The sequence below is a fragment of the Pezoporus flaviventris genome, unplaced genomic scaffold (genome assembly GCF_033815535.1).
Source record: "Pezoporus flaviventris isolate CSIRO_AGI_PZ_B2104156 unplaced genomic scaffold, CSIRO_AGI_Pfla_v1 ptg000350l, whole genome shotgun sequence".
Lineage (NCBI taxonomy): Eukaryota > Metazoa > Chordata > Aves > Psittaciformes > Psittacidae > Pezoporus > Pezoporus flaviventris.
In genome coordinates, this window is record NW_026892897.1 from 23,857 (window position 1) to 51,849 (window position 27,993).

At 48.9% G+C, this 27,993-nt stretch overlaps 3 protein-coding genes across 4 annotated transcripts; 2 read left to right on the top strand and 1 right to left on the bottom strand.

Annotated features, from left to right (window-relative positions):
• Nucleotides 1-321: 321 nt before the first annotated feature.
• On the top strand, nt 322-4,149 carry TMT1A (thiol methyltransferase 1A). The gene is made up of 2 exons (XM_061443321.1): nt 322-825; nt 3,875-4,149. The coding sequence occupies exons 1-2, from the start codon at nt 322-324 to the stop codon at nt 4,109-4,111; spliced, it is 741 nt and encodes a 246-aa protein (XP_061299305.1). The 3' UTR covers nt 4,112-4,149.
• Nucleotides 4,150-4,623: 474 nt separating this feature from the next.
• On the top strand, nt 4,624-11,528 carry TMPRSS12 (transmembrane serine protease 12). Its single transcript, XM_061443322.1, is given in 5 exon segments — nt 4,624-4,747; nt 6,648-6,846; nt 9,154-9,425; nt 10,631-10,773; nt 11,266-11,528. Coding segments are annotated over 5 exon segments (984 nt in total). The 3' UTR covers nt 11,512-11,528.
• Nucleotides 11,529-13,616: 2,088 nt separating this feature from the next.
• On the bottom strand, nt 13,617-27,971 carry ATF1 (activating transcription factor 1). Of its 2 annotated transcripts, XM_061443327.1 has the most exons (8): nt 27,966-27,971; nt 22,360-22,476; nt 20,499-20,627; nt 18,607-18,707; nt 17,302-17,432; nt 16,296-16,475; nt 16,045-16,204; nt 13,617-15,051 (listed from the first exon to the last, which is right to left on the bottom strand). In XM_061443327.1, the coding sequence occupies exons 1-8, from the start codon at nt 27,966-27,968 to the stop codon at nt 14,907-14,909; spliced, it is 966 nt and encodes a 321-aa protein (XP_061299311.1). In that variant the 5' UTR covers nt 27,969-27,971; the 3' UTR covers nt 13,617-14,906. The 2 variants fall into 2 exon arrangements, with proteins under 2 accessions (XP_061299311.1, XP_061299313.1); XM_061443329.1 differs by lacking the exon at nt 27,966-27,971 and having other exon boundaries at nt 22,404-22,540.
• Between the last annotated feature and the right edge of the window lie 22 nt (nt 27,972-27,993).

The window sequence follows — 27,993 nt, forward strand, 5'->3', positions numbered from 1 at the left end:
GGAGCAGGTTTAGGGTCCCCCCCCCGCACCTCCCGCCCCAAACCCGGTTTCCAGGCGGTTGCTTTAAGACGTAGGGCTTGTAACCCGACCAGCTCCTTGGCACCGGTTGTGGACAAACATTCCCTTCCTTACGCAAGAGCCGAGCGTGCCACGGGAATGCTTTGGGACGCAGCCCTCGCCTTCCCCTTCCGTCCGGGCCCGGAGCCGGTACCGCACAGGATGCACGGGGCTGGATGCGCTGCAAGAGGGCAGGAGCACGGGGTCGGGGGTCCTAAACCCCGGAGGAGCGAGGGCCGCTCGGTGGGGATGCTCTGCCCCGTGATGAAGGAGGCCTCCATCCTCTTCCTCCGCGCCTGCCTCGCGCTGCTGGTCCTGCCCATCCGCATCCTGGCCGCGGTGGGCCTCTGGCAGCCGTTCTGCAGGAGGCTTTTCTTCCCCTTCTTCTTCACCCGGTTCAGCGCCGCTTACGAGAGGGAAGCGAAGGGGCTGAAGCAGGAGCTGTTCCGCAGCCTCCCCGCCTTCAGGAGCCCTTCCGGAGACCTGAAGCTGCTGGAGCTCGGCACCGGCCCCGGAGTCAACTTCCAGTTCTATCCCCCGGGATGCAGGGTCACCTGCAGCGACAGCAACCCCGGCTTCCAGCGGAGCCTCCTGCGGAGCATGGCCCGCAACCAGCACGTCCGCTACGAGCGGGTCCTCGTGGCCGCAGGGGAGGACCTGCGGCCGGTGCCCAGCGCCTCGCAGGACGCCGTGGTCTGCACCCTGGTGCTCTGCTCCGTGCCCGACGGGAGCCGCGTCCTGGGGGAAGCGCTGCGGGTGCTGCGGGAGGTGGGGACCGGGCTGGGAGGAGCGGGGGAACCGGGGGGCAGCCCGGGGGCAGTGCGCTGGGGGAAAGGAAGGGGGAAAGAAAGGGGGGGATCGGGGGAAACGGGGGGAAATAATCAAGGGAAAAGGGGGGAAATCAGGGAAAAAGGGGGGAAATAATCAAGGGAAAAGGGGGAAATCAGGGAGAAAAGGGAGAAATCAGGGAAAAGGGGAGGAAATAATCAAGGGAAAAGGGGGGAAATCAGGGAAAAAGGGGGGAAATAATCAAGGAAAACAGGGGAAATCAGGGAGAAAGGGGAGAAATCAGGGAAACGGGGAAATCAGGGCAAAAAGGGGAAAATCAAGGAAAAAAGGGAGGAAATCAGGGAAAAAGGGGGGAAATCAGCGAAAAAGGGGGAAAATTAGGGAAAAGGGTAAAATCAGGGGAAAAGGGGAGAAATCAGGGAAACGGGGAAATCAGGGCAAAAAGGGGAAAATCAAGGAAAAAAGGGAGGAAATCAGGGAAAAGGGGGAGAAATCAGGGAAAAAGGGAGGAAATCAGGGAAAAAGGGGAGAAATCAGGGAAAAGGGGGGAAATAATCAAGGAAAAAGGGGGGAAATCAAGGAAAAAGGGGAGGAAATCAGGAAAAAGGGGGGAAATCAGGGAAAAAGGGGGGAAATAATCAGGGAAAAAGGGGGGAAATCAGGGAAAAAAGGGTGAAAATCAGGGAAAAAGGGGGGAAATCAGGGAAAAAGGGTGGAAATCGGGGAAAAAGGGTGGAAATCGGGGAAAAAGGGTGGAAATCAGGGAAAAAAGGGTGAAAATCAGGGAAAAAGGGGGGAAATCAGGGAAAAAGGGTGGAAATCGCGGAAAAAGGGTGGAAATCAGGGGAAAAAGGGTGGAAATCAGGGGAAAAAGGGTGGAAATCAGGGGAAAAGGAGGGAACAGGAAAGAAGGGGAAATAATCAGGGAAAAAGGGGAGGAATCAGGGCAAAAGGAGGTTTTGGGGTGGTCGGCCTGTGCTTAGGACTAAAACCCTACAAAGCGAGGTCTGGCCATGAGAACCGCTGCTGACTTGGCCCGTAAGGACAGTGAGGGCAGGCTCTGATTTAGAGCTGCTCCCCACCCACACCGTGCACTGGGGTCGGGGCGCTCCCCCAGCAGGCCTGAAAGCCTGCACTGGAATAAGCTGCTTTAGCCTGCATTGAGTCTTATTTAGGGAATAGGTGGAGTCTTCATCTCCTGTCTTAGCGATTTAGTTTATTTATCATTTATTTTATTTTATCATGCATTTATTTAGTGTATTATTTATTAATAATTCATTTACAGACTGTGTACTATTTATTTAGTGTATTTTTTTATTATTAATTTATTTAGTGAAGAAGCGTACTATTTGTTTAGTGTATAATTTAATTTATTTTTATTTATTTCTTTATGTTATATATTTATTTCGTGTATTATGTCTATTATTCATTTATTTAGTGAATAAGTGTGCTATTTAGTGAATGCGTAATATTTATTTAGTGCATTAATTATTATTATTTAGTGAATAAGTGTGCTATTTAGTGAATGTGTAGTATTTATTTGGTGTATTAATTATTATTATTTAGTGAACGTGTGCTATTTAGTGAATAAGTGTAATATTTATTTAGTGCATTAATTATTATTATTTAGTGAATAAGTGCTATTTAGTGAATAAGTGTAGTATTTATTTGGTGTATTAATTATTATTATTTAGTGAATAAGTGTGCTATTTAGTGAATGTGTAGTATTTATTTGGTGTATTAATTATTATTATTTAGTGAATAAGTGTGCTATTTAGTGAATAAGTGTAGTATTTATTTGGTGTATTAATTATTATTATTTAGTGAATAAGTGTGCTATTTAGTAAATAAGTGTAGTATTTATTTGGTGTATTAATTATTATTATTTAGTGAATAAGTGCTATTTAGTGAATAAGTGTAGTATTTATTTGGTGTATTAATTATTATTATTTAGTGAATAAGTGTGCTATTTAGTGAATAAGTGTAGTATTTATTTGGTGTATTAATTATTATTATTTAGTGAATAAGTGTGCTATTTAGTGAATAAGTGTAGTATTTATTTGGTGTATTTATTATTATTATTTAGTGAATAAGTGTGCTATTTAGTGAATAAGTGTAGTATTTATTTGGTGTATTAATTATTATTATTTAGTGAATAAGTGTGCTATTTAGTGAATAAGTGTAGTATTTATTTGGTGTATTAATTATTATTATTTAGTGAATAAGTGTGCTATTTAGTGAACAAGTGTAGTATTTAGTGTATTAATTATTATTATTTAGTGAGTAAGTGTGCTATTTAGTGAACAAGTGTAGTATTTATTTAGTGTATTATTTATTTATTATTAATTTATTTAGTGAAGAAGCGTATTAGTGTATAATTTATTTAATTTTATTTCTTTTTCTTTCATTTATTTCCGTGATTTTCTTTATTTCATGATGTATTTATTCCCTGTATTATGTCTTTATTACTCATTTATTTAGTGAATAAGCCGCTTTAGAAGCGGGCTGAGCCACCCGCCTGCCCCCTGACAGCCCTTTATTCCCCTGCAGCCCAACCCAGGCGAAGGCTTTGAACAGGCTGGGGTTTGGGGTTCCTTTCAGCCTCTAAAGAGGCCTTTTCGAGGCAGTGCTCTGCGTTATCAACCCCTCGAGGGTCTGAGTGGGACTGCCGCGTTTCCCTTCATTTCCCTGTTGGGAACGCTCCATCCCTGGCGGTGTTCAAGGCCAGGCTGGATGAAGCCTTGGGTGACCTGGTTTAGTGGGAGGCGTCCCTGCCCATGGCAGGGGGTTGGAACTGGGGGAGCTCCAGGTCCTTTCCACCCCAACCCATTCTATGATTCCTTATGCAAACCTCAACTGGAACTGAACCAGAGGGAGCAGAAACCACTGCGTTTTGGATCCCTGCTCACACGAATCCCATTGAACACCTCCCAGGCACAAAGCAGGCAGGGAAGTTGGGGGGCAGGAGAGGGAACGGGACGCAGAAGGAGGTGACGCTTTCCCCTTGGGGTGACTTTGTGTTCCCTAGGGAGGCGCCTTCTACTTCCTCGAGCACGTGGCCGCCGACCCTTGCAGCTGGAAGCACTTCTGGCAGCGGGTCTGGCATCCCACCTGGAAACTCCTCTTTGACGGATGCTGCCTCACGAAGGAGACGTGGAAGGCTCTCGAGGAGGCCGACTTCTCGGAGCTGCACCTCCAGCACACCACCGTGGCGCTGCCCTGGACTCCCACGCACCCTCACATCATGGGCTACGCTGTGAAGTAGCTCGGCGCCCTGCCGGGCCTCCTCTGCGTCCCTACAACCAACACAGCACCACCTAATCCCAGCGGCCCACGTCGTGAGAGCCCTGCTTCCGACAGCTGAGGAGCTCGGGAGGTTTAAAGCTTCATTGCAATAAAGGGAGAGGCTCGCCGTGGTCAGAGCTCTTGCTTTGCCTCAAGTATCCGCCTGTTTCATACCTTCCCCATCCCAAATCCTTCCTCCTTTGGCTTGGATACCCCGAGGATCCCAGCAGGAGTTAAACTGGTGTTAACGGCACCCCGGGGCTGCTCCGCTCCGGGTAACTGATTCCTGCCATTGGGAAGCATCCAAGTGCCATTGGGATCAGCTGCTCCCCTTCTCCCCCTGCTCCCAAGCACTGATTGAGGCGCTGCTACCCCCCCCCCCCCCCCAGAAGGTACCGGGGCCGGCTCCCAGCATCAACCGCGTTCCATGATGCGCGGTGGGGACTGAGCGGCACCGTCGCCATAGCGACCGCTGTTGGTACCCGCACCTCCATGGGTGCCCCCCGGCAGAGGATGCGGTGGGAGCTGCGTGCGGCCGCGCTGGTGCTGCTGCTGGTGCCACCGGTGATGGTCGGTGCCGTGGCCGTGGTGACGGCGGCCCGGGATGCACCGGATGGTACCGTGCTTGAGGCACAACGGCGGGCGTAGGGAGCGGGGTGGAAGGGGCTGGGAGGGTGGGGGAGAGGGAGGGGGTGTGGTGGCTCCCCATGGACACACCGGGAAAAACCTCGTTTGTGCCCAAGTAGGTGAATTCATGGAGCGGGGGGGGCTGGAAGCTGCTCACCCTCAGTACGTGCACACACAGGAAATCACAGACATAGGAGGGCTGGGGTGGGAAGGGACCTTCAGAGCTCATCCAGTTCCAGGCCTGTGATGGGCAGGGGCATCTTCATCTAGACCAGGTTACCATGAGCAGGGGCATCTTCATCTAGACCAGGTTACCATGAGCAGGAGCATCTTCATCTAGACCAGGTTACCTTGAGCAGGAAGATCTTCATCTAGACCAGGTTACCTTGAGCAGGGACATCTTCATCTAGACCAGGTTACCTTGAGCAGGGACATCTTCATCTAGACCAGGTTACCTTGAGCAGGAAGATCTTCATCTAGACCAGGTTACCTTGAGCAGGGACATCTTCATCTAGACCAGGTTACCATGAGCAGGAGCATCTTCATCTAGACCAGGTTACCATGAGCAGGAGCATCTTCATCTAGACCAGGTTACCATGAGCAGGAGCATCTTCATCTAGACCAGGTTACCTTGAGCAGGAAGATCTTCATCTAGACCAGGTTACCTTGAGCAGGGACATCTTCATCTAGACCAGGTTACCTTGAGCATGGACATCTTCATCTAGACCAGGTTACCTTGAGCAGAGGCATCTTCATCTAGACCAGGCTACCACGAGCAGGGACATCTTCATCTAGACCAGGTTACCATGAGCAGGAACATCTTCATCTAGGGTTACCATGAGCAGGGACATCTTCATCTAGACCAGGTTACCATGAGCAGGGACATCGTCATCTAGACCAGGTTACCATGAGCAGGAGCATCTTCATCTAGACCAGGTTACCTTGAGCAGGAAGATCTTCATCTAGACCAGGTTACCTTGAGCAGGAAGATCTTCATCTAGACCAGGTTACCTTGAGCAGGAAGATCTTCATCTAGACCAGGTTACCTTGAGCAGGGACATCTTCATCTAGACCAGGTTACCATGAGCAGGAGCATCTTCATCTAGACCAGGTTACCATGAGCAGGGGCATCTTCATCTAGACCAGGTTGCCATGAGCAGGAAGATCTTCATCTAGACCAGGTTACCTTGAGCAGGAGCATCTTCATCTAGACCAGGTTACCATGAGCAGGGACATCTTCATCTAGACCAGGTTACCATGAGCAGGGACATCTTCATCTAGACCAGGTTACCTTGAGCAGGGACATCTTCATCTAGACCAGGTTACCTTGAGCAGGGACATCTTCATCTAGACCAGGTTACCATGAGCAGGAGCATCTTCATCTAGACCAGGTTACCATGAGCAGGGGCATCTTCATCTAGACCAGGTTGCCATGAGCAGGAAGATCTTCATCTAGACCAGGTTACCTTGAGCAGGGGCATCTTCATCTAGACCAGGTTACCTTGAGCAGGGACATCTTCATCTAGACCAGGTTGCCATGAGCAGGAGCATCTTCATCTAGACCAGGTTACCTTGAGCATGGACATCTTCATCTAGACCAGGTTACCTTGAGCAGGAACATCATCTTCATCTAGACCAGGCTGCCCATACACGAATAACCACTGAAATACAAGCGTTAAATACAACCCAAGGAAACAGCCCCAGCACCTCGGCTCCAGCTGCAAACACCTGCAGCCCTGCCGCAGCAACTGTAGATTCAACCCCCACCCCAACCAACCAAATACACCCACCCCAAAGCATCACCGAACCCAAGCCCTGAGCATGCCGGCAGCGCGCCGCAGGCCGGGTTTCAGGCTGCACCCTGCAACTGCCCCCGTTCCGCTTCGCAGCGTGCGGCCAACGGCCGCTCCTGGAAGGCAGCTCGGGAGCCCGGATCGTAGCTGGGCACGACGCAGCGGTGGGAGCTGGCCGTGGCTCGTGAGCCCTCCAGCTTCACCGCGGTGGCGGCCGATACGCGCACGTTTGTGGAGGAGTCTTGGTCCATGGGAATTCGGTGCTTACCGCCGGCCACTGCCTTACGGGGAGGAGGTAGGAGGGCTGCGGGCACCGCTTCTGGCTGACTGGGAGGAGGGCACCACGGGAGAGCAGCAAAGCATCAGCTGGACAGAAGGCAAAGCAAAGGGGTTCTGAGTTCTCATAGCGCAGAGGCAGTGCGCGAAGGCCAGGCTGAAGGGGGGCTGTGGGGATGCTGGGGAGGGACTCTTCATTAGGGACTGCAGTGACAGGACAAGGGGTAACGGGTTCAAACTGAAACAGGGGAAGTTTAGAGTGGATCAAAGGAGGAAATTCTTTCCTGTGAGGGTGGTGAGGCACTGGAATGGGTTGCCCAGGGAGGTTGGGAATGCTCCATCCCTGGTGGTGTTCAAGGCCAGGGTTGGATGAGGCCTTGGGTGACCTGGTTTAGTGTGAGGTGTCCCCTGCCCACGGCAGGGGGGTTGAGAACTGGATGATCTTAAGGTCCTTTCCAACCCATCCCATTCCATGAGTCTATGAGTCAAGACCAGGAAGCCTTGGATACTCACACCTGGCTGGGTCCGGGCCAACCTCTGGTGCTTCCAATGAAGGGCTCTTTGCTTTAGATGTGATGGTTTTGGTAGCCTGGGGGCTGGTTTTGTCACGGAGCTCTCATTTTTCTGCTTGGTAGATTCTGATAAGCTAGCAAAACAAACAGAAAATGATTAAGTAGCCATTTAATTAGTTAATTATTTAATTAGTCAACAATTTAATTAGTTAATTATTAAATGAGTTAATCGATTAGTTAATCATTTAATTAAATAGTTAACTATTTAACAAAACAGTCAATAACTTAATTACGATGATTAAAATTTACGTGGAAATTTAAAGGAAAGGACTCAGTATTTAGATGGGAAACTCCACAATTCCTTGGGTTTCACGCTATTTCCCCACTTCCTGCCTTACCATCCTTTGGGCACCCTCAGAAGAGGCCTTGCAGCTGTACCCGGAGCAGCTTTGCTGCACGTCAGCCCTCACCCCGGTGTCGTTGCTGTGGCCCTTAGCACAGTTGCACAACCCACACGCGCTCAGGCAGGTCCATCCCGTTGGCTTACCCGTGACCGAAGGAAGCCGAACGCTAACGCGATGCCTGGACTTCGGAAGCGGCGGCGTTCCGCAGGGCTGGGCTGGATCAGCTCCTTGGTTCTCCCATTAAGGCCCTTCCACAGGCGTTCATCCGGAGGGGGGCTCCAGCCCCATTAGCTCTCTGGCACCCGGGAGCGTGCTGGAGGCGAAGCTGAGCTTTGGAGCCCGCACTCTGCTCGTCCCAGGTTCAGTTCCCACTGGATAGCAGCAGGGATTCTGGCCAACGTACCTGCATAGGAACCAGGTGTGAATGACTCTGGCCCTATGCCTAAGATTAATATGAATATTCATACATTCATACGAATAATATCTGAATATAAGCATATATTTAATACATTAATCTATTTATTCTATATTAAATATTCATATGTTCACATATATTTATGTTTAGATATATATTTATGTTCACATGTCCATATATATTTGTGTTCATATACATATTTAATGCAAATATTATTTCTAACTTCTAGTGAACGACTTTCATTCACTAGAATGAAACTATTAGTTCTATTTCTATTCATTCCCATTCTATTCATATGAATAATATATTAGTATATTTAATATATTAATATATTTATACTAAATATTCATTTGTTCATATCTATGTTCACATATATATTTAATACAGATATTAATTATTTGTAACTTCTAGTGAATGAGTTGAACTATTCAATTTCTATTCATTCATTCTATTCATATGAATATATTGATATGTTTAATCTATACTGACTATTCATATGTTCATATATATTTATGTTTATATAGATTTATGCTCATATGTTCATATATACATTTATGTTCATATATCTATATCTAATATAAATATTCATTATTTGTAACTCCTAGTGAACGGGTTCCCCCGAGCTAGGTACAAGCACGCTCTTTGTAAGCATCGTGGCTTTAAACCAACTTCCTTTCTGCCACATAAACCCGTGCTTCTTTTACCTTTTCCAAAGGAAAACCTCTGCTGAGATGGGGTGGGAAGCAACATCCGAGCATCTGCTTAAACCCCGGAGCTGAATTTGCCTTTAGAGCCATAACCAGCAATAGGAAACTGAGTGCTCGAGCCACACCGAAGGGGGCTCAGCCGAATTCCTTCCAGGTCATGGTTCCTGCAGGGTTTCCAGTGTGTATTCCTCCAGGTGCATGAGCCAACAGCAAGTTAATCAGTTAAATGACACCAAAGAAAGGGTTTACTGGACCTTAATTGCCCAACCCACATTGACTCCCCATTAGGGACCCATACACCTGGCGGGCTGTTTTGGGGGTGCACAACCTTGGGCAGCCCGGTGCCCACACCACCCGGAGATACCTCAGGAGCATCGTGGTGCACCCGGGCTTCAGGAGAGACACGTTTGAGAACGACGTGGCCGTGCTGGAGCTCGGCTCCGCGGTGCGCTACGGCAGCGCCGTCCAGCCCATCTGCCTGCCGCCGGCGCACCTGGACCCACTCGCCCACAGCGGAACCCAATGCTTCATCAGCGGCTGGGGACGCAAGAAAGAGCAAGGTAAGGACGGGCTTTGTGGTGCTGAGCGGGTGCTGAGCTCACAGCAGGGGCCGGGCACTCAAGCTTGACCTCAAGCTTGCTGAGGTTCTGGGCTTATCGCACATCACCAAGCGCTGGTTTCCGTTTTGAGCAGAGCAGATCCACCAAAGGCACACGTTCCTTCGCTCTTCTTCCAGGTGGAACATAGAGTCATGGAATGGGTTGGCTTGGAAAGGACCTGAAGGTCACCCAGTTCCAAACCCCTGCCATGGGCAGGGACACCTCACACTAAACCAGGTCACCCAAGGCTCTGTCCAACCTGGCCTTGAACACTGCCAGGGATGGAGCATTCCCAACCTCCCTGGGCAACCCATTCCAGTGCCTCAGCACCCTCACAGCAAAGAATTTCCTCCTTAGATCCAATCTAAACTTCCCCTGTTTCAGTTTGAACCCGTTACCCCTTGTCCTGTCACTGCAGTCCCTAATGAAGAGTCCCTCCCCAGCATCCCTATAGCCCCCCTTCAGATACTGGAAGCTGCTCTGAGGTCTCCACACAGCTTCTCTTCTCCAGGCTGAACAGCCCCAACTTCCTCAGCCTGTCTTCATACAGGAGGTGCTCCAGTCCCTGCTCACCCTCGTGGCCTCCTCTGGGCTTGTTCCAACAGTTCCATGTCCTTTTTATGTTGAGGACACCAGAACTGCACCCAATGCTGCAGGTGAGGTCTCACGAGAGCAGAGCAGAGGGGCAGGATCACCTCCTTGAACTGCTGAAACACCTGACCACAGGAAAGGGAACTCGCCTGACTTTAGGTTCACATTCCCAGGTTCTCAGTGCTGTCTGCAGAAAGCTTTCTTATTAGAATCATAGACTCAGGGAATGGGTTGGGTTGGAAAGGACCTGAAGCTCACCCAGTTCCAACCCCCTGCCATGGGCAGGGACACCTCACGCTAAACCAGGCCGCCCAAGGCTTCGCCCATGGTTTAGTGTTACTGCAAACCAACAACCCTGAAGCCTCTGAGCAAGACGAGTCAGCACAAACACTGCATCACCTCTGAAGCCCGCACATCTTTAACCCACTGAAGTTTGTTAGAAGCAGGCACAATCTCTGTGTCACCCACTAAGTACACGCAGGAATGAGCTAAAGCCTGAATGGGGCAGGGGAAGCACAGCAGGAATTGCTATAGCACGAGTATTTCACCTTTTCATATGCTGTCTTGCACTGAAGGTAAAACTTCAGCGGTGTTACAAGAAGCAGAAGTGGAAGTCATTCCTTCCAATGTCTGTAACAGTTCTGATGCCTACGGAGGGCTGGTTAACGACAACATGATCTGCGCTGGCTCTCTATGGGGAGGCCCCGATACCTGCCAGGTAAGAAGGAACATTACACCCGAGCTGCCCCTATGGAAGCCAGAGCGTCAGGGGCATGGTGATGACCAGCATTTGTAGCATCATTCACTAAAATGGCACAAATACGAAGCAGAAAACACGTCAGAAGTGCAAAAGGAGCAGCAGGAATAAAAGCATGAGACGGTGACGCACATCTCAAACCCATGATAACACAGTAAAAAGATAAAGAACACAAGCAGATTTATACGTGTTCAGGGAGAAAAGCCTTAGAAGGAAAAGGTGCAGCAAGAAAACCAACCACCTTTTAGTTAAGGACACCGAAACTAATGCAGGTGTGGTGTTCTGGTCACGGTGGTCTCACCCAGCACCACCAGATCTGGTCTGCATTGTGCTACCCACGTATTAGCATCGTTATTACTCTCCAGTTAACTTAGCTGATGTATTACTGGCCTAAGTCTGCATCCTTTCCTGGAAGGGAGTATCTTCACCAGTGGGGTTTCTGCTTATCTATAGGGAGACAGCGGAGGACCCTTGGCGTGCTATCACCCCCCCACCAACAGATACTACCTCGTGGGGATCGCCAGCTTTGGGGTCGGCTGTGGCCGACCACGATTCCCTGGGATCTACGTCCGTGTGTCCCAATACAGAAGATGGATACAAGCAGAACTGGAGCTGAATAACAAGGCTGCGAGCCCCAGGAGCGCTCCGCTCCCCGTCCTTCTGAGCCTGACGCCCACAGTACTTGCGTGGAGCCTCTGAAGGGACAAACCACCGGGGCATGGCTGCAGAGGTTCGGTCTGCCTGGTAAACCTTGGGGAGGAGAGCCTGCTTCAGAATAAACCCGAGAGCCAAGGGACACACACTGAGCTTTCCAAGCCGTGTTTGCGCTCGCATCCGTGCTTTCCTTTCTGCTTTTGATGTCCATTATCACCAGTAGAGGGATCGGTAACAGCCTTAACCCTGGTAATGAAACTGAACATAGAGATGTTAACCAACCGAGAATACTTCTTTCTTACCTCTTTTCTATGCTTTTCCAGCCATCAAAACTTAAGCGTTAGCAATGACTACCACGCGCTTTGCAGAAGGCAGCTGCCCCCTCTGCTGGGTGAACGCTGGCAGAGCAGAACCGTGCCTCCCAGGGCTCAGCTGAAAAGCGGAGAGGGGAAAAAGAACCTGCAGGAAGAGAAAAGGTTTCTCCCCTCCTGATTTTCAGCGCTCGCTACCGGTTAGGCACAAGTGACTTCGTTCTCCGAGCGCTGAGGGCCGCAGCTCTTGGGTGCTGGTGCCGCTTGGCCACTGAGGGACCCGACGGCACCCAACGCACGCGCGCTTGCTCAGGGCTACGCTCATGAAGAATCAATCGGGACCATCAGGGATCAGGTTTTGGCGACTTTATTTACCAAGGTCAAAATCTGCAACCATCTAAGTGCTTCAACAAATATGTACAATTCAGAGAAAGCATGTAATGGACTTCTGCTTGGAAATAACCAGCACGGTACTAGGTACTACAGCTCTTCCTCTCAGGATACAGATTTTACTCTCTTAACAATCTAGACTGTAAAGTAAATCCAAAGTAAGTGCCTCAAAGAGCAAACTCATGTTACTGTTTAATACTTCCATGATGAAAAATAAGCTGCTCTTTCCAAAAACCACTTATTTTAAGAGGATAAAAAGGTACTAACGTGATGTCTGGCAGCACGACTCGCTGAACACAGAAAGAATGGGCCACCATTCTGTGACAGTCTTAACACTTGATAGCTTTAATTATTCTTGTTATCCTGTATTACAAAAGAAGGTCAAGGAACAACAGCACACGGTGAGGATCACAAACCATACACAGGAGTTCCCAAATTGGCTGCAGTACTGTAGGTCAAACCCTCTTCACCATACACACAGACCTGATGGGGGACGGAGCGAGAGGGTCCGGTTCCCAGAGGCGCCAACCACGTCCCACGGCTTCCTTCTTCCTGAAATCCCACTAACAGAACCAGGAGGCACGGAACACCTTCTTCTGGAGCAGTTCCCTACAAACACCTTCGCCCTGTTCACTCTTTTCTGATGTGCAATGAAAGCACCCCCCTTTTTCTGACATGACCACGAACAGAAACGGGTTCTCCAGTTTGGCCTAAAGGAAACGTCCGTAACAATCCCCCAAACTGCAGAGAGAAAGGTGGCTTTACAGCTCACTAACACCATGATTGTGGAATGCTGTCTTCCTCATCCCGCTTGCAAAGAGCTCTGCTTGCCCAGAAGTCCACGAATTCCAAGATGAGGCAAATAAAACATACTGACTGACCGTATGAGAAGCAGTACACAGCCGGGGAGCGAGCAGACCTCTGGACTGCCTTCAGCTCGGAGCTAGCACAACACACGCACACGGAGCTCTAACACCTTTTGAATAGCATAGTCCATAGTGCAATTCCCGCTGACATAACTGGAAGCAGGATTCGATCCTAACTATGGAAAACAGTGTAGTTATTATTCATGCAATAAGCACTGCATACACATCTCGCAGGATCACAGGAGAGGGGAGGTGGGACGGCACCTCGGGAGCTCGCTGCCTCCCACCCCCTGCTCGAGCCGGCGGCCCAGGGCCTCGGCCAGGCAGCTTTTGGGTATCCCCACGAATGGAGATTCCACCCCCAAAAGAGTCCTGATCATGTCAAGCACTTCACTGCCACCTGGAACCGACGAAAATCCAACTGGAATCTCTTGGCAGTGACCACATCGAACGTGCAGATATCAGCAAGTGTGGGGAATCAAAAGCCCTGATCTCTTGGGTTGTTGTTTGTTTTTTTTCCTCCTCTTTTTGTTTTCCCAATATTCCCTAGGATCCCTTTTTTTAGTTTTTCTTTTTTTGCAAGTTGCCTACAGACATACAAAATTAATTCAAATATCTCCTACACCAAAGAGGATCTCCTTTGACTTTGTACTATCCATAAAAATATATGCTCGAAAATCTGCTTCTTCACAAAATATTTCATTTGCTTACTAAAATGAAATATAGAAACTGTCAAAATACGTATATAAACTCAATTTCAGCATCTGGAAAGATCACAATTTAGCTACAAAATATACCACCCATCTACCTGTTTGCAATAAAGTATTTGCTTACAAAGATACCATTGCTTTGCAAAATATCACCTACCTTACAAAATCAGCCCGGCAATGTTGCACTGCTTTCAGCATAGAAACCCTATATTAGAACCTCAGTAACCCTTTGGTATACATCTTCCACTTGTGTGTTTTAGCATTTGGTTTCAACGTCCCAAAGCACAGAAGAGCCTCCAGGCAGAAGCAGCAACGAGTGTTTCATTGTGTTTATAGGCAGCACGTGGTTGTTTCTCAATTCTAGGTGTTTCCCATGCCCAGCAACTAAGAGCAACCTATTGTGAAATCATTCTTCAGCTCTTCTTCACCAGTACTTGCTCTTCCACGCTGCACTAGGGAATAACTGGATGCGTTGAGTCCTCTTAGGGCAAGCCAACACCTTTCACATGCCTCGGACATGGTCAGGACTCGGCCTCTGGCTGCTTGCTGCAGCTCCTTCCCAAATGCGATCAACACAGCAAAGGTTGAAAAGAAAACCCCAACTTTTGTAACTCAGCTGAGAAAGAGGAAACGTGATTGATACCTCGAGCGAAGCAGGAGCTCCTGGTTAGCGTCTGCGCCCGTAACGAACAACCGCCAGCTTCAACCAAACCTATTTACATACAAAGAACTGAAAGCAAAAGAACTGGGAAAGAATAAAAGAGTAAGAAATCAAAACATAAACTGGTTATAAATGTTCCTACTAATGTCCACTATGGCAAGGATTCCACGTCATCCACTGTAACCAACTACTGCCTCCGTTACAAGAGGTACGGGAAGGAACTCTACCCGCCTGCCCTGTAAAACGGGACCGTCCTTTACTGTCGGTGCAATCGTGACTTCAGAACGTTTCCAGTTGTGCCAGCAGGGATTTTGGGTGAGGTTTTCCTGTTTCCTTTCTTGTACTTTGTCACCAAATAAAATCTCCAGAGTCTTGAAGCTGTGAAATCTAGGTAGAAAAGTTTCAATTTTTGACCTTTCGTCTAGAGGTTAAAAAATCCCGTATAAAAAAAAAAGAATTTCTCCTCTGAAATGTAAAGAGTCCAAAGTTTCACCTCCTTTTCTTACACGCTTTTATGACAGTAAAGATCTTTCAAAGTTTTTAACTCTTCAATGAGAGTTTTGTTCTGGTTTTCCAGGACCGCAACTCGATTTTCCAGGCATTTCACGTACTCCTTCTTCTTTCTACGGCATTCTCGAGCAGCTTCTCTGGAACACACAAGCAGAAGGGATTGCTGAGTTTAGAGCTGGGATGTTTCTGCTTCCTGCATGTGGTGATGCTGATCACTATGAGAGGAGGGAGCTGGCAGTGTCATTGTGAACAGCATGGGCTGGAAAGCGCATGATGTGTCCTGGGCTGCATCAAAAGGAGCGTGACCAGCAGGCCCAAGGAGGTGATCCTGCCCCTCTGCTCTGCTCTTGTGAGACCTCACCTGGAGCATTGGGTGCAGTTCTGGTGTCCTCAACATAAAAAGGACATGGAACTGTTGGAACAAGTCCAGAGGAGGCCTCGAGGATGAGCAGGGGCTGGAGCACCTCCTGTATGAAGACAGGCTGAGGAAGTTGGGGCTGTTCAGCCTGGAGAAGAGAAGCTGCGTGGAGACCTCAGAGCAGCTTCCAGTATCTGAAGGGGGCTGTAGGGATGCTGGGGAGGGACTCTTCATTAGGGACTGCAGTGACAGGACAAGGGGTAACGGGTTCAAACTGAAACAGGGGAAGTTTAGATTGGATCTAAGGAGGAAATTCTTTGCTGTGAGGGTGCTGAGGCACTGGAATGGGTTGCCCAGGGAGGTTGGGAATGCTCCATCCCTGGCGGTGTTCAAGGCCAGGTTGGACAGAGCCTTGGGTGACCTGGTTTAGTGTGAGGTGTCCCTGCCCATGGCGGGGGGTTGGAACTGGATGAGCTTCAGGTCCTTTCCAACCCTAACTATTCTATGATTCTATTCTATAGGCAGACAGCATGAAATTGGTACCACGTGTGGCAGCCAATCTGCAGGGAAAACCCAATTCGTTTTCTCCAAGCTGTGCAGGACAGAACACGGGGCACGTTTTGGCCTGAATTCCCTACTTTTCAGTGGACAATTCACCCTTCAGTGAGGGGACAATCAGTAATATTAGTTTGCAGGATGCAGTTTGCCCTTTGAGGATGCCTTTCAGCACATGAAATACCAACCCCCCAGCAGCCCACGTGCAGTCCCCTACCTGTTCTTCATCAGCCGTATCTCTCGTTTCAACTGTGGGTCATCCGTCTTACTCGTCTGCGACGTCAGGGTGACAGGAGATGTCATCACCACGGTCTGGGGCAGGGAGGTGGTGGTCGGGGTGGTGCGGATCTGGTAGGTCTGCATGTCCCCTGAGGCAGCTGTTGGGAGAAGAGCACAGGACATCAGCACGTGGCCGGGTCGGACTCGCGTTAAGGCTAACGTCACACCGCTTCCAGAGGCTGTACTCACTCTGCACCACCACCTGGTTGCTGGGGACAAGGATCTGTTGCCCATCCGATGTCTGGGCATACTGCAGGATCGTCGTGCCAGGCTGAGCACCACCAGCGTTGGCCATCGTCAGTGTCTGCAGACCCTGCACGCCGTCAGCGCCCGGGCTGGCCAGCTGCAAGCCATTGGCAGCAATGGCAACTTGAAAGGAAAAGGAACTCGCTCAACAACCTTTGTACAGAGTGAAATACAAAGGCAGGGCAGCCTGGAGAAGAGAAGGCTCCTCAAGGGGAGACCTTAGAGCAGCTCCAGAGCCTAAAGGGGCTGCAGGAAACCCAGAGAGGGGCTTTGGACAAGGGCCTGTAGGGACAGGCCAAGGGGAATGGCTTTAACCTGCCAGAGGGGAGACTGAGATGAGCTCTTAGGCAGAAGCTCTTCCCTGGGAGGGTGCTGAGGCGCTGGCACAGGGTGCCCAGAGAAGCTGTGGCTGCCCCATCCCTTGCAGTGCTCAAGGCCAGGTTGGACACAGGGGCTTGGAGCAAGCTGCTCTAGTGGAAGGGGTCCCTGCCCGTGGCAGGGGTTGCAGCTGGAGGAGCATCCAGCTCAGAGAACAGGGATGGAGAGGACGTGCTCCAGTTGTGCTTTGGGGTAAAATCAAAGGAACAAACTGCTACCTTACTGATAGCACAGGAACAGCCTTTGGTGTGGCCTTGTGATATATATAATGGTATCTTCACTTATCTTAGGTTTTGGACTAGCTCTAACACTAGAACACTGCCATGCATTTCATAACAACATCCTCTGAATGTCTTAAATGAGCAAAAAAGAAAAGATAAAAGCCCTGAGTTTATCTGGAGCCTTGAGATACCAGTCTGCTTCCATCCACAGGACTGTTACTAACTGTTAAACAAATAACCAAACCTTTTGAGTTTCATCTTGCTCAGATATATACCACAAAGAGAATCTGTATTTTGAAGCAAGCTGAATAAAATGTGTCCAGTTAGGCACATGTTTCGTGGTAACTTACTGTACTGCCCAGTGCTTGTCTGGTAGATGGGTGTGGGAACGGACATAGATGTAACAGTAGAGACACCAGGACTCTCCTCATCTCCTTTTCTGTCACGTGTATCTTCAGAAGAAAGATCCTTCAGGATTTTCCTATGAAAGAGAAGTTTCTCAGTTCTAAACCTAGGGAAAAAAATCACTGCACGGTGACAAACCTGCCCCGTTTACAGCACATTTCAGTCACCCCCAGCAAGCTGGGTGCTGAACACCAGCACTGCAGCTGCATCATGGCACTGGAGGGAAAGCTGCATCAGAGTTTCCACCATAAACCTCTTCCAGGGATATGTCAGTGGGCTGTTGAGAGCTATCTTCTGATTTACAACTTGGTCTTTATGTCTCTCAAGAATAGGCTTTCGTTATCCAGTTACACCCAGTTTGCTCTGCCTGGTGTCAGAATAAGCTAAAAAGGGTAGATTACTATAGAAAAGTTTAACCACCTGCTCTGTCAGTACACAGGAACTTTACTTTTCCCTGCATTTAATGCAGCTCTTGCACAGCCCCTCACACAGCCTGTGTCCTGTGTAACAAGACCCTATGAAAACAGACACATCTCTCTTTATAAGAGCCACCAAGGGAAGTGTGAATTTTATATGTTTTACCCCAGGCCAAATCATGATTTAGTGGCAGTTCCACGAAGAGAAAAGCAGAACTGAGAACTCCTGATCCCAAACCTGCAGGGTAACCAGCTCTCCTTCAGAAGCTCTGCTTACACCTCCTGGTTTCCTATCCTGAGGAGTCAGAATTGCTCTTTTCCCCCACTGTTTTTGACTGCAGGCAAAACAGTCAAATCCCTCTGAAATCGTTTGTCTCGATGCATAGCTCAAAAGGAGACCAAACCATCAGAAAGCACTAAGAAGAGCAAACAGTCAAGAACTAGATTGGATCTAAGGAGGAAATTCTTTGCTGTGAGGGTGCTGAGGCACTGGAATGGGTTGCTCAGGGAGGTTGGGAATGCTCCATCCCTGGCAGTGCTCAAGACCAGGTTGGATGAGGCCTTGGATGATGTGGTTTATGTGAGGTGTCCCTGCCCATGGCAGGGGGGTTGGAACTGGGTGATCTTAAGGTCCTTTCCAACCCTAACTATTCTATGATTCTATAACTGAAAAGCAGTGGCAGAAGCAGGACTGGGGAGCATCCCCCAAATGTCTACTGCATGCAACAGGCCCAGTGCCTGTTTCAAGAGAAAGAAAACAGAATATAGGAAGCTATTGAAAGAAGTTGCTCTTTTGGTCTCAAAGGTACAAAAGCTACTCCCTGCTGGACTTACCGGTAGGAAGGACGGCGAGCTAAGATGCCTCGAGCTTTCTGTGAGGAGCCTATGCTATCTGATGAATCCTGAGAATCTTCACTCTCAGACAAAGAAGAGACCTAAAAGAGACAAGCAATGGGGTTATCTGGCACACTGCAACCGAAACCCCCGCATGAGGTTACACACTGTACTCGTGTACCAGCTAAAGCTGCTTGAACACTACACAAGTGCAGCTGATTACAAAGAGAGAAACCCCAAAAAAAGGGGATTTCTAGTTTCAGTGTTTTCAGCTATTTGTAGCAATTATCAGAGATTGTCAGCGAGGTCCTAATGACACAAATCCCTTCTCCTCCCCCCCAAAAAAGAAAGCTCCCAAACTCTTTTATCCCATTAAAAGCTGGTAAACGCCCACTATTTGAAGGCAGCTGTTTTAGCTGGATCAAACTGTGGGATTAATCAAGCCAGGGTGAAGAAACAGGAATGGTTTCTTTCCATACACATCACACAAGCCAAACTATCTTATCAGCTGATGAATAGGTGAGCCGCTCCCACACATCAATTGGTCTGAGGCGCTGGTGGGAAAGGAAAGAACAGCATTTCTGTATGGAGACAAACATATAAGGCACCTGAAACCTTTGTGCAGACAGAAGAGCAGTGCATTTTGCTGCTGGGAATGGAAGAGTCAACTGAAAAGACCATTTAAGGCAGCGGGGAGTAAGAGTGCAAAGTGTTATCTATGGTTTTCTCCTTATTCCACTGTGTCCCCAGCCAGCTGGCAAGAGCTCTCTTATCTCTGATGCTCCTTATTAAATACAAGCCAACAGAACATTCACTTGTACTTATGTGTGTGTCAGCAACAACAAGGCAGGAAGAATGCAAACAGCTCTGGGAAAAGCAACCCTCAGCTGCTGTTACAGAGGCAGGAGCGAGCTCCCATCAGAAAGCTCCTCCTGTGCTATTTTTCCTCCCCACCTTTGGGCAACAAGGTCAAAGTGTTCATAAATGACAGGGAAAGAAAGGAAAGAGCTCAGTCAGTGGGGACCCTGCCGCTAGAACACCATGATAGGAGAGGGGTGACTGGAGACTCAAGGAACCACAACCTACTGCAGCAGCCACTTGGCTGCTCTCAGCAAAGTGGAAGGTGTTTTCCATGCTCTGATGTTATGGGAACAATGAGGGCTGAAAACGCATTACAGGTTTCCTTTCCAAGGTTTATCACTTTAATGTTGTACGAAGAGATAAGCACAGTACAAAAGGATCAGGGACGAATCAATGCCTTTTAGCCCAGTTCTTGCAGGCATTTGGCTGAGCAGTGCAGTTGCTGCACAGTTTAACTCCAGTGCTGGGCTGTCCTGAGGGCTCTCTGCAGCCAAGAACCGACTGAAGCAGTAACAGGCTCGCCTGTGAACTCCCTGAGGCACACGAGCACGAGAAACAAGCAGAATCCTCAGTACCACAGAAAGGGAGTTCAAGTGTACAGGAGGGGAGCAAGGACCAGCTCATGCACCCCCATTCAGGTCCCCCTTTTCCTAACACACGGTTTAATTCACTTGGTCATTCCACACTCTCCTCGTCTGGGTATTACAACACACTGGTTGCAATGTCTGTTAAGAGCACTACGTAGAGCACTGTGGGTTTGTTTGGGGGGGGGATTACGAAGGGAGGCAATGTCAAATAGTTTCATTTCCACTCCAAAGGCAATTTTAGCATCACAAGTCATTTCAGGCCTCAAGAAACCATTAAGAACAACATATCCCCTAAATTCTGTCACTTGCCTACTCACTGTCTCTTACAGCAGAGCCAGCCAGGCTGCGCCGTGGCAGAGCTAGCCAAGGCAGGCAAGCCTTTACAAGTCCTCTCACCTACAGAAAACAGGATCCTTGGTTATTTAACAGACATTCTGTACCTACCTGCACGGTTTGCACCTGAGGTGAGTGGATTACAGAAGAGGACTGAGCTGTCTGAATGACTCCCTGGACCTGGACTTGCTCTCCAGGAAGCTGAACGACTGTCAGGGGTGCAGGACCTCTTAGAGACATCTACAACAAAGCAAAGAATCATTACCACAAGCGTTTGTGCCACAGGATCCACAAAGTGCATCTACATGTAGGAAAACGAGGGGAGAACATGCATTAGCAGAAGCTTCTTTCAAGTCTAATTAAGTCATAAAGATATCCTTTAAAGATGCACATTTCTGAGATAGGTATCTGCATCCAAAAAAGCCTGTTTCATCAGTTACACGTTTGCCTTAGGGGGGAAATCAAATACACAGCATTATGTGCAGATGATTCAAATGCTGCAGCTTTTAATATGTGCAGCTGTAAATGAACCACAACTTAGACAAGCAGGAACAGAAGTGCCTAATAAGTAGCCTCCATTCTCACGAAAGTTAATGGGAATTCAGGGCACTAAAACCTAAATGGAGGTGAAAGGACCCACAAGACTGAGGGCTTAGGACAGGTCAGACTTACAGCACTCCAGTGATGCAGAAGGCAGCCTGAATAATGCACAGATTTGGTGGTCTTGGAGTTACTGTTTTTAAAGCAAGCAGTACGAGGCCATGGTTCAAAGATTTCACACCGAAGAAATCACAAGAGTGAAGCATAGCAAAAGCTGACCCAGCTACTTAGAAAGTTCAAGGCACAAGGGCTGTAACTAGAGGGAGATAAAAGGCAACTGGAGGAGATAAGGTGTGCAGGCTCTGGACAAGGAAGAACAAAGAGCAGGGTTTTGCAAATCACACCAACAGCATCTGCTCTTTCATGGTTTAAAACTATCCATTTCAATGCGTGCTGTGGCTGGGATCTAGGTTTAACTGGCAAGAAAAGCTGAACGTTACTGCTAGCCCTATAGAAAATGCTTCTTCCATTCCAGATTTGCATTTCTGATGTTGAACTTTGCAGTTAAAAACTGATTCAAGCTCATACACGCAGAAGCATGAATGAACAACCCTTTCCCTCACCAACTGTCTTCACTACTTTTATTAATCTGAAATAGAGGACAAGATGAAGGGACCATTACAACTCACACTGCTAACTGTCCATTTAATATTACTTTCTGTACCATACATTAAGTTACACATTGGCACCTTTATACAAAAGCAGAGCAGAAAACCAGCCTTGGAGCAAACAGCAGGACGTTTGCTGGTCTTCTACCCTGTCTTTGCCTCAGGAAGTACCTAAATCCTGCATCAAAATCCAAGCTGCCTCCGCAGGGTGACCAGGGGATGAGCTGAAAAGTGTTCTTCAGGGCTGGGAGCAGAGCGCCTGGACAGAGATGCTCTTTCCAATGCAGAAAGTGGAATCAGGAGGAATTCAGGCTAAAGCTTTGAAAGGGAAGTTACTTTTATGTCACATTTCCGACTTCGTAAGATTTATTGCATGAAATGTATTCACGTTGGGCTAAAATCCAAGTGTTTCCATGGTGCTGAGCACCCAGGATTGCCATTACTACAAAAGGAGCTATAAATACTTCTTCAGAAAGAAATGAAAATCAGCTCCTCGATTCATCACTGAGCAGCCCCCTTATGTTGGGTCAACAAGGCTTTCAAAGGAGGCACAGCTCACTTTGTACAAGCACGCTTCATTCTGGCCTTTTGGGTACAAGCCATTTGGGGTCATCCATCACCAACCAGATCCATTCCTCTCAACTTTCTTTTGTTCTTTCTTCTCTGTGCGTTTCTAGGAGTCAAGAATCCCTACAGTTTGTAGTACCTAAAAAACCAGCTCTTAGCTACCTCAAATGTGTGCTGAGATTTGGCCCAGGCTTTACCTGTTGAGCAATATGAGAGAGCTGAGCTGCCTGTAGTGTTGTACCTTGTACAGCTGACGTTTGTGAAGGCGACACTGAACTGGTACTGCTGCTCTTGTGCACCTCTTCCATAATCAACTGCAAGAAAAGCAAGGGGTTCCATTCAGTTCATGAGAAACGTGACCACCAGATGGGTGCCCAGCTTCCAGGGTTACTTTACAGGCTCTCTGTGCATAAAGCTTTGAGTCAGACATTTCATGCTCTCCCAGGAGCACGAGGGGAAGGCCACGGTGGGTCCTTTCCATGGACTCGCCCTGAGGCCTCAGAGCAGCACAAATCCCTGCTTGGAACAGGGAACTGTGTTCCCCTGACCACCACCTGCATCCAAGCCTCTGTCAGCACCGGGGCAGCCATCTGCTGTCACATGTATTGACTGAATTTCCTGTTTTCTTCCTAAAAATAAAGTCAAGTCATGAGGTTTAGGAAGACAACCGAGATAAAGCATTGCTACTAAAGACTGCCTTGCTGTAAGGAAAAGAGTTCCCCAAAATATGTTACCCAAGCTACCAGCCAAACCTATCTGAAACCATCTGAAGGGGTGCAAAGCCAGACCAGGGATTCCAATCAAAGCAGAGAGCACACAGGTTTGAGTTTTAAACCCTGCAGCAGTCACTGGGTCTCCATGCAATCCAATCACATTGCTGTCATTCCAATGACTTCCTATTTACCTGTTCAACATCTTGGCATCACCCCCCCTCTGACAGTGGGGGATACAGGGATGTTAAACGCATGCTTTGGGCTGGCGGAGGTGGGGGGGGACCAGCCTGGAGCATTACGAGATGCTGGGTGAGCGTTCAACGTTTTGTCACAGGAGGTTTGAAGCTGTTGAAGGGACAGTTGCTATGAGACTGGAAATTACAGCTCCTTCTGTGGAAACGTGAGTCATTGCTTTTTCCCTACCGAGATCAACCACAGCTCTCGCCGCCTGACGTCGGCTCGGGGAGGGGGGGAAAGTCAACGGACACCAAGACCAGAACCTTGCTCTTGCAATCCTCACTCCCCTCCCACTCGAGGAAGTTACTAATCCAGAACTCTGTGGAGGCAAACCTCATGGCTGGGTGACACATGAAGCCATAGCATGGAACAAACGTCCTCCAGCACATGATCCAGCTTCCCAACGTACTTATGTCCATGCACGTAAACCAGTTTGCCCACAGTAAAAATGAGGGCTTCGCCCTGCAATAAGAGCTCACAGGAGCCAGGCAGTGCTTCAGCTGTTCCCAGCTTCTGGAATCCCTCAGCTTAATCAAAACGATCTCAGCTTATCACGTTGCTGCTGGTGCTAATGCAAGGGTCAGGAGCGTGAATCAGAGCCTGACACCCAGCTCCAGGGGGAGTGGAGCGATGGGATTCCAACAGTTGCTTTCTCCAGCTGCTGCAGAGCCCACCTGAACATCAGGAAATCTGACTGGGGCTTTTTATTTGCTCATTCCTTTGTTAAGGAATGGGAGCTGGGATCTAAAGTAATTCCCCACAATCCCAGGCTAGTTTGGGTTGAAGGGAGCTTAAAGCTCCTCCAGCTCCAACCCCTGCCACAGGCAGGGACCCCTTCCACTGGAGCAGGGTGCTCCAAGCCCCTGTGTCCAACCTGGCCTTGAACACTGCCAGGGATGGGGCAGCCACAGCTTCTCTGGGCACCCTGTGCCAGCGCCTCAGCACCCTCCCAGGGAAGAGCTTCTGCCTAAGAGCTCATCTCAGTCTCCCCTCGGGCAGGTTCAAGCCATTCCCCTTGTCCCATCCCTACATCCCTTGTCCCAGGCCCCTCTCTGGGTTTCCTGCAGCCCCTTTAGGCACTGGAGCTGCTCTCAGGTCTCCCCTTGAGGAGCCTTCTCTTCTCCAGGCTGCCCCAGCCCAGCTCTCTCTGCCTGTCATTTAAACATACTGAAGCTATAAAGGATAAAGAGCAGAACCAACAACAAGCACAAAGAAGGGACATGATTCCGCATCCCCTCTAAGCTGCTTTAGCTTCTTATGAAGGACAATTACCTTTTGTACCCCTGCAAAGGGAGACCTGGCAAGTGTCACAAGTAAACAGGGCACTGTCAAACTGAAATCCAGTCAACAGCAGAAACGAACACACGTTTCCAGTGCAACAGAAACACCCCGGTCATTTCTGTAGTGCTAAACCACACGCTGCCTTCCCCTCTCTTACTGGTTTGCTCTGCTTTCTCGTCCCAGGAAGGACTGGAAACAGCAGCAAGATCGACTGCAAGAAACAATGAAACCAACAGATATGAAACCACCCAAAGATATGAAACAAAGCAGGGGCAAAGCACAAAGGGTTTTGCTGCTCTTTCTCTCCGAGGCGTGAAGTCCTGCTTACAGGAATCAAAGGTAAAGCATCTCCCATGGTAAACTTGATGCTCAAGTTTCCTTCATCTTTGCTTCCTCTGTAATATCGGGCTAAGCATTAACCCAACACCTACTGATTCAGTGAAAGGGTATTAATAAGGTATTAAGGGTTAGCAAGTGATTGTAACAAGGTGTCAATGACGACTGCATCTCATCCTCCAGCGAGTAAAGGAGGTGCAAGCACGCTCTGGCCCCTGTCCCACAAGAAGACTCAACACGCCTCTACCCTGTTAAAACAACCCCTTTACCTGGAAAACCATGGCTTTCCCATTGGAATGGCTGCCTGTGAACACCCTCCACCAGCCAGGGCCAATGGAGACCTCCAACCTGCAAGTCCTCAGCACCAAAGATGGAAACTGCAGCGGGGCTTCATCATTTTACACAGTTACAAGCACTTTCAACACTAGCACATGTCTAGCTGAAACCAGCTGCATAGTTTTGGGGTGAAAGAAGAGTTTTCCATGTCACAGAGCGCAGGCAAGGGGGGAATTCATAAAAGCAGCACACGATGATTTATTAGCCAGGGAATAACTGTGGTTCCAGCCTGCAGGAAAACCATTTAGTGAGCAGATAGGTATGGACGGTGCTTTTCAGAAGGAAATCAGTGCTCACAAGTAACTCAGCTGAAATGAAAGGGCCTATAGGGATGCTGGGGAGGGACTCTTCATTAGGGACTGCAGTGACAGGACAAGGGGTAACGGGTTCAAACTGAAACAGGGGAAGTTTAGAGTGGATCAAAGGAGGAAATTCTTTGCTGTGAGGGTGCTGAGGCACTGGAATGGGTTGCCCAGGGAGGTTGGGAATGCTCCATCCCTGGCAGTGTTCAAGGCCAGGTTGGATGAAGCCTTGGGTGTCCTGGTTTAGTGGGAGGTGTCCCTGCCCTTGGCAGGGGGCTGGAACTGGATGAGCTTCAGGTCCTTTCCAACCCAAACCATTCCATGCTGATATGAAAGGATTCTGCAAGAGCATCATCGGGAAGCGGGGTCTGAAGGGCTCTGCATCACCTCTCTCCAGCCAAAGAAACACTGGAGCTTCAAACACTTCTTCCCTTTAGGCAGGAACAGGAACCTTGCCTTTCACTGTGGGCAAGCTGAAGCCCACAGGCCCCCTCCTAATGCGATGCTCCTCCGGCTGAACCACCCCTCAAGGACCACAAAGCCAAACCTAAAGGGCTGAGGAAGCTCCATTCAAAGAGAAGAAACCCGAGGCCCCTGCTCTCCTGCCCTGCCCGGGGAGCTCCTGCCACAGGAGGCAAAGAGCAAGCAGGTGGCATCTAAAGGAAGGCAAAGGGAAGCGAGCACCAAAGGAAGGCACCAAGTCCTCTTCTGCCCTTTCAACCTAGCAGAGGAAAGGTCTCAGTGGTGTCTGGGTGCTGAAACACAGCAAGAGGCAACCGAGGTTTGGGGGTTCTTTTTAGGACTTTGTAAAGTCTTAAAGTATTATAAGTATTGTATTTATTAACTTTTATATCATTTCTATATCTTGTAATTTATGTTATTTATATATTATTAAATATTATAGAATATATATTTATAAAGACCTAAAGGATTGTAAATATTATATTTACTATTTTTCACATAATTTCTGTATAATTTGTTATTTATACATTATAAATTATTGAATTTTATCAAATATATATTTGTAAAGTCTTATTATATTTATGTTTTTTTGTTTTATAATTTATATTATTAAAATTATTAAATATAAAATATATATTTATAAAGTCTTAAAGTATTATAAATACTATATTATATTTGATATCATGTCTATGCTTTATAATGTATGTTTTATTATCTATCACGTATTAACTATGATAAAATATAGATATTGATAAAGCCTTAAAGTATTATAAATACTATACTATATTTGATATGTCTATGCTTTATAACATATATGTTTTATTATCTATCACGTATTAACGATGATAAAATATAGATATTGATAAAGCCTTAAAGTATTATAAATACTATACTATATTTGATATGTCTATGCTTTTTAACGTATATGTTTTATTATCTATCACGTATTAACGATGATAAAATATAGATATTGATAAAGCCTTAAAGTATTATAAATACTATACTATATTTGATATGTCTATGCTTTATAACGTATGTTTTATTATCTATCACGTATTATTAACTATTATAAAACACAGATATTGATAAAGCCTTAAAGTATTATAAATGCTATATTATATTTGACCTGTCTATGCTTTATAACGTATATGTTTTATTATCTCCCACATATCATCAACCATTACAAACCACAGATACCGACAGAGCCTTAAACCATCCTCAAGGCCACACAATTCTACCCTTAAACGCCAACAGCCGAACTCCGACCCCCGAGCGCTCGGGGCCACCTGCGCGCTGCCCAGCCCGCTCGCTCGCTCGCTCGCTCCGGTTTGCCGTGCAGGCACCGGGGGAAGGTTCCCCCCGCCTGGGAACCCGTCGGAATTCCCGTTCTCTCCCCCCGGGCTTGGTGCAAGACCGAGGCAGGAGGCACCGCGTCCTCCCCGAGCCCGGTCCCGGTCCCGCTGGCTCCTTCCCATGGGTTCCCTTCCCCGCCCCAGCCCCTCCGGCGAGTGCCCCCTTCCCCGGCAGCCTCAGCCATGAAAGCCCGCGGGGTGCAGCGCACGGACACCACGGATCCCGCTGCCTGTCAAAGCGAGGTAGGGGCGCAGCCTCCATCAACAGCTTCCATCGCCCGGTACCCACCGCTCCCAGGGGCCAGGCCCGCTCTCCCCGCTCAGGGACCCCCGTTATCCCTTACACCCCCCCCCCCCGGCGCTGCCCCTCACTGACAGCTCCGCGCCGGGCCCTGCCCGCTGACCCCCACACCGGCCCGGAGGCTCCTCCGCGGCGCCGACCGAGCCCCGAGGCCCAGTGAGGGCGGACGGGGGGAGGGTTGGAACGGAGGCGGCGGAGGAGCCTCGGGCCCGGGCCTGCAGCGGGGGAGCGGCCTGGCCGGGCCGGGCCTGGCCGAGGCCCCGGAGCGGGGCCGGGATGGAAAGGGTCGGGCGGGCGGAGGGGAAGGGGGCGGCCTCCCCCGCAGCGGCGGAGCCCGCTCTTACCTCAGAGCCCCGCCGGGAGAGGAGGAACCGGAGCCGCGGCCGTGCCCGCCTCAGGAGAGCGGCGCCGGCGGCACCGTGGACACGGCCGGGCCGCGACCACCATAGAGTCCCCGCGGAGGCCTCGCCTCGCAGCGCCCACCATAGAGTTCCCTCCGCGCACAGCCCCG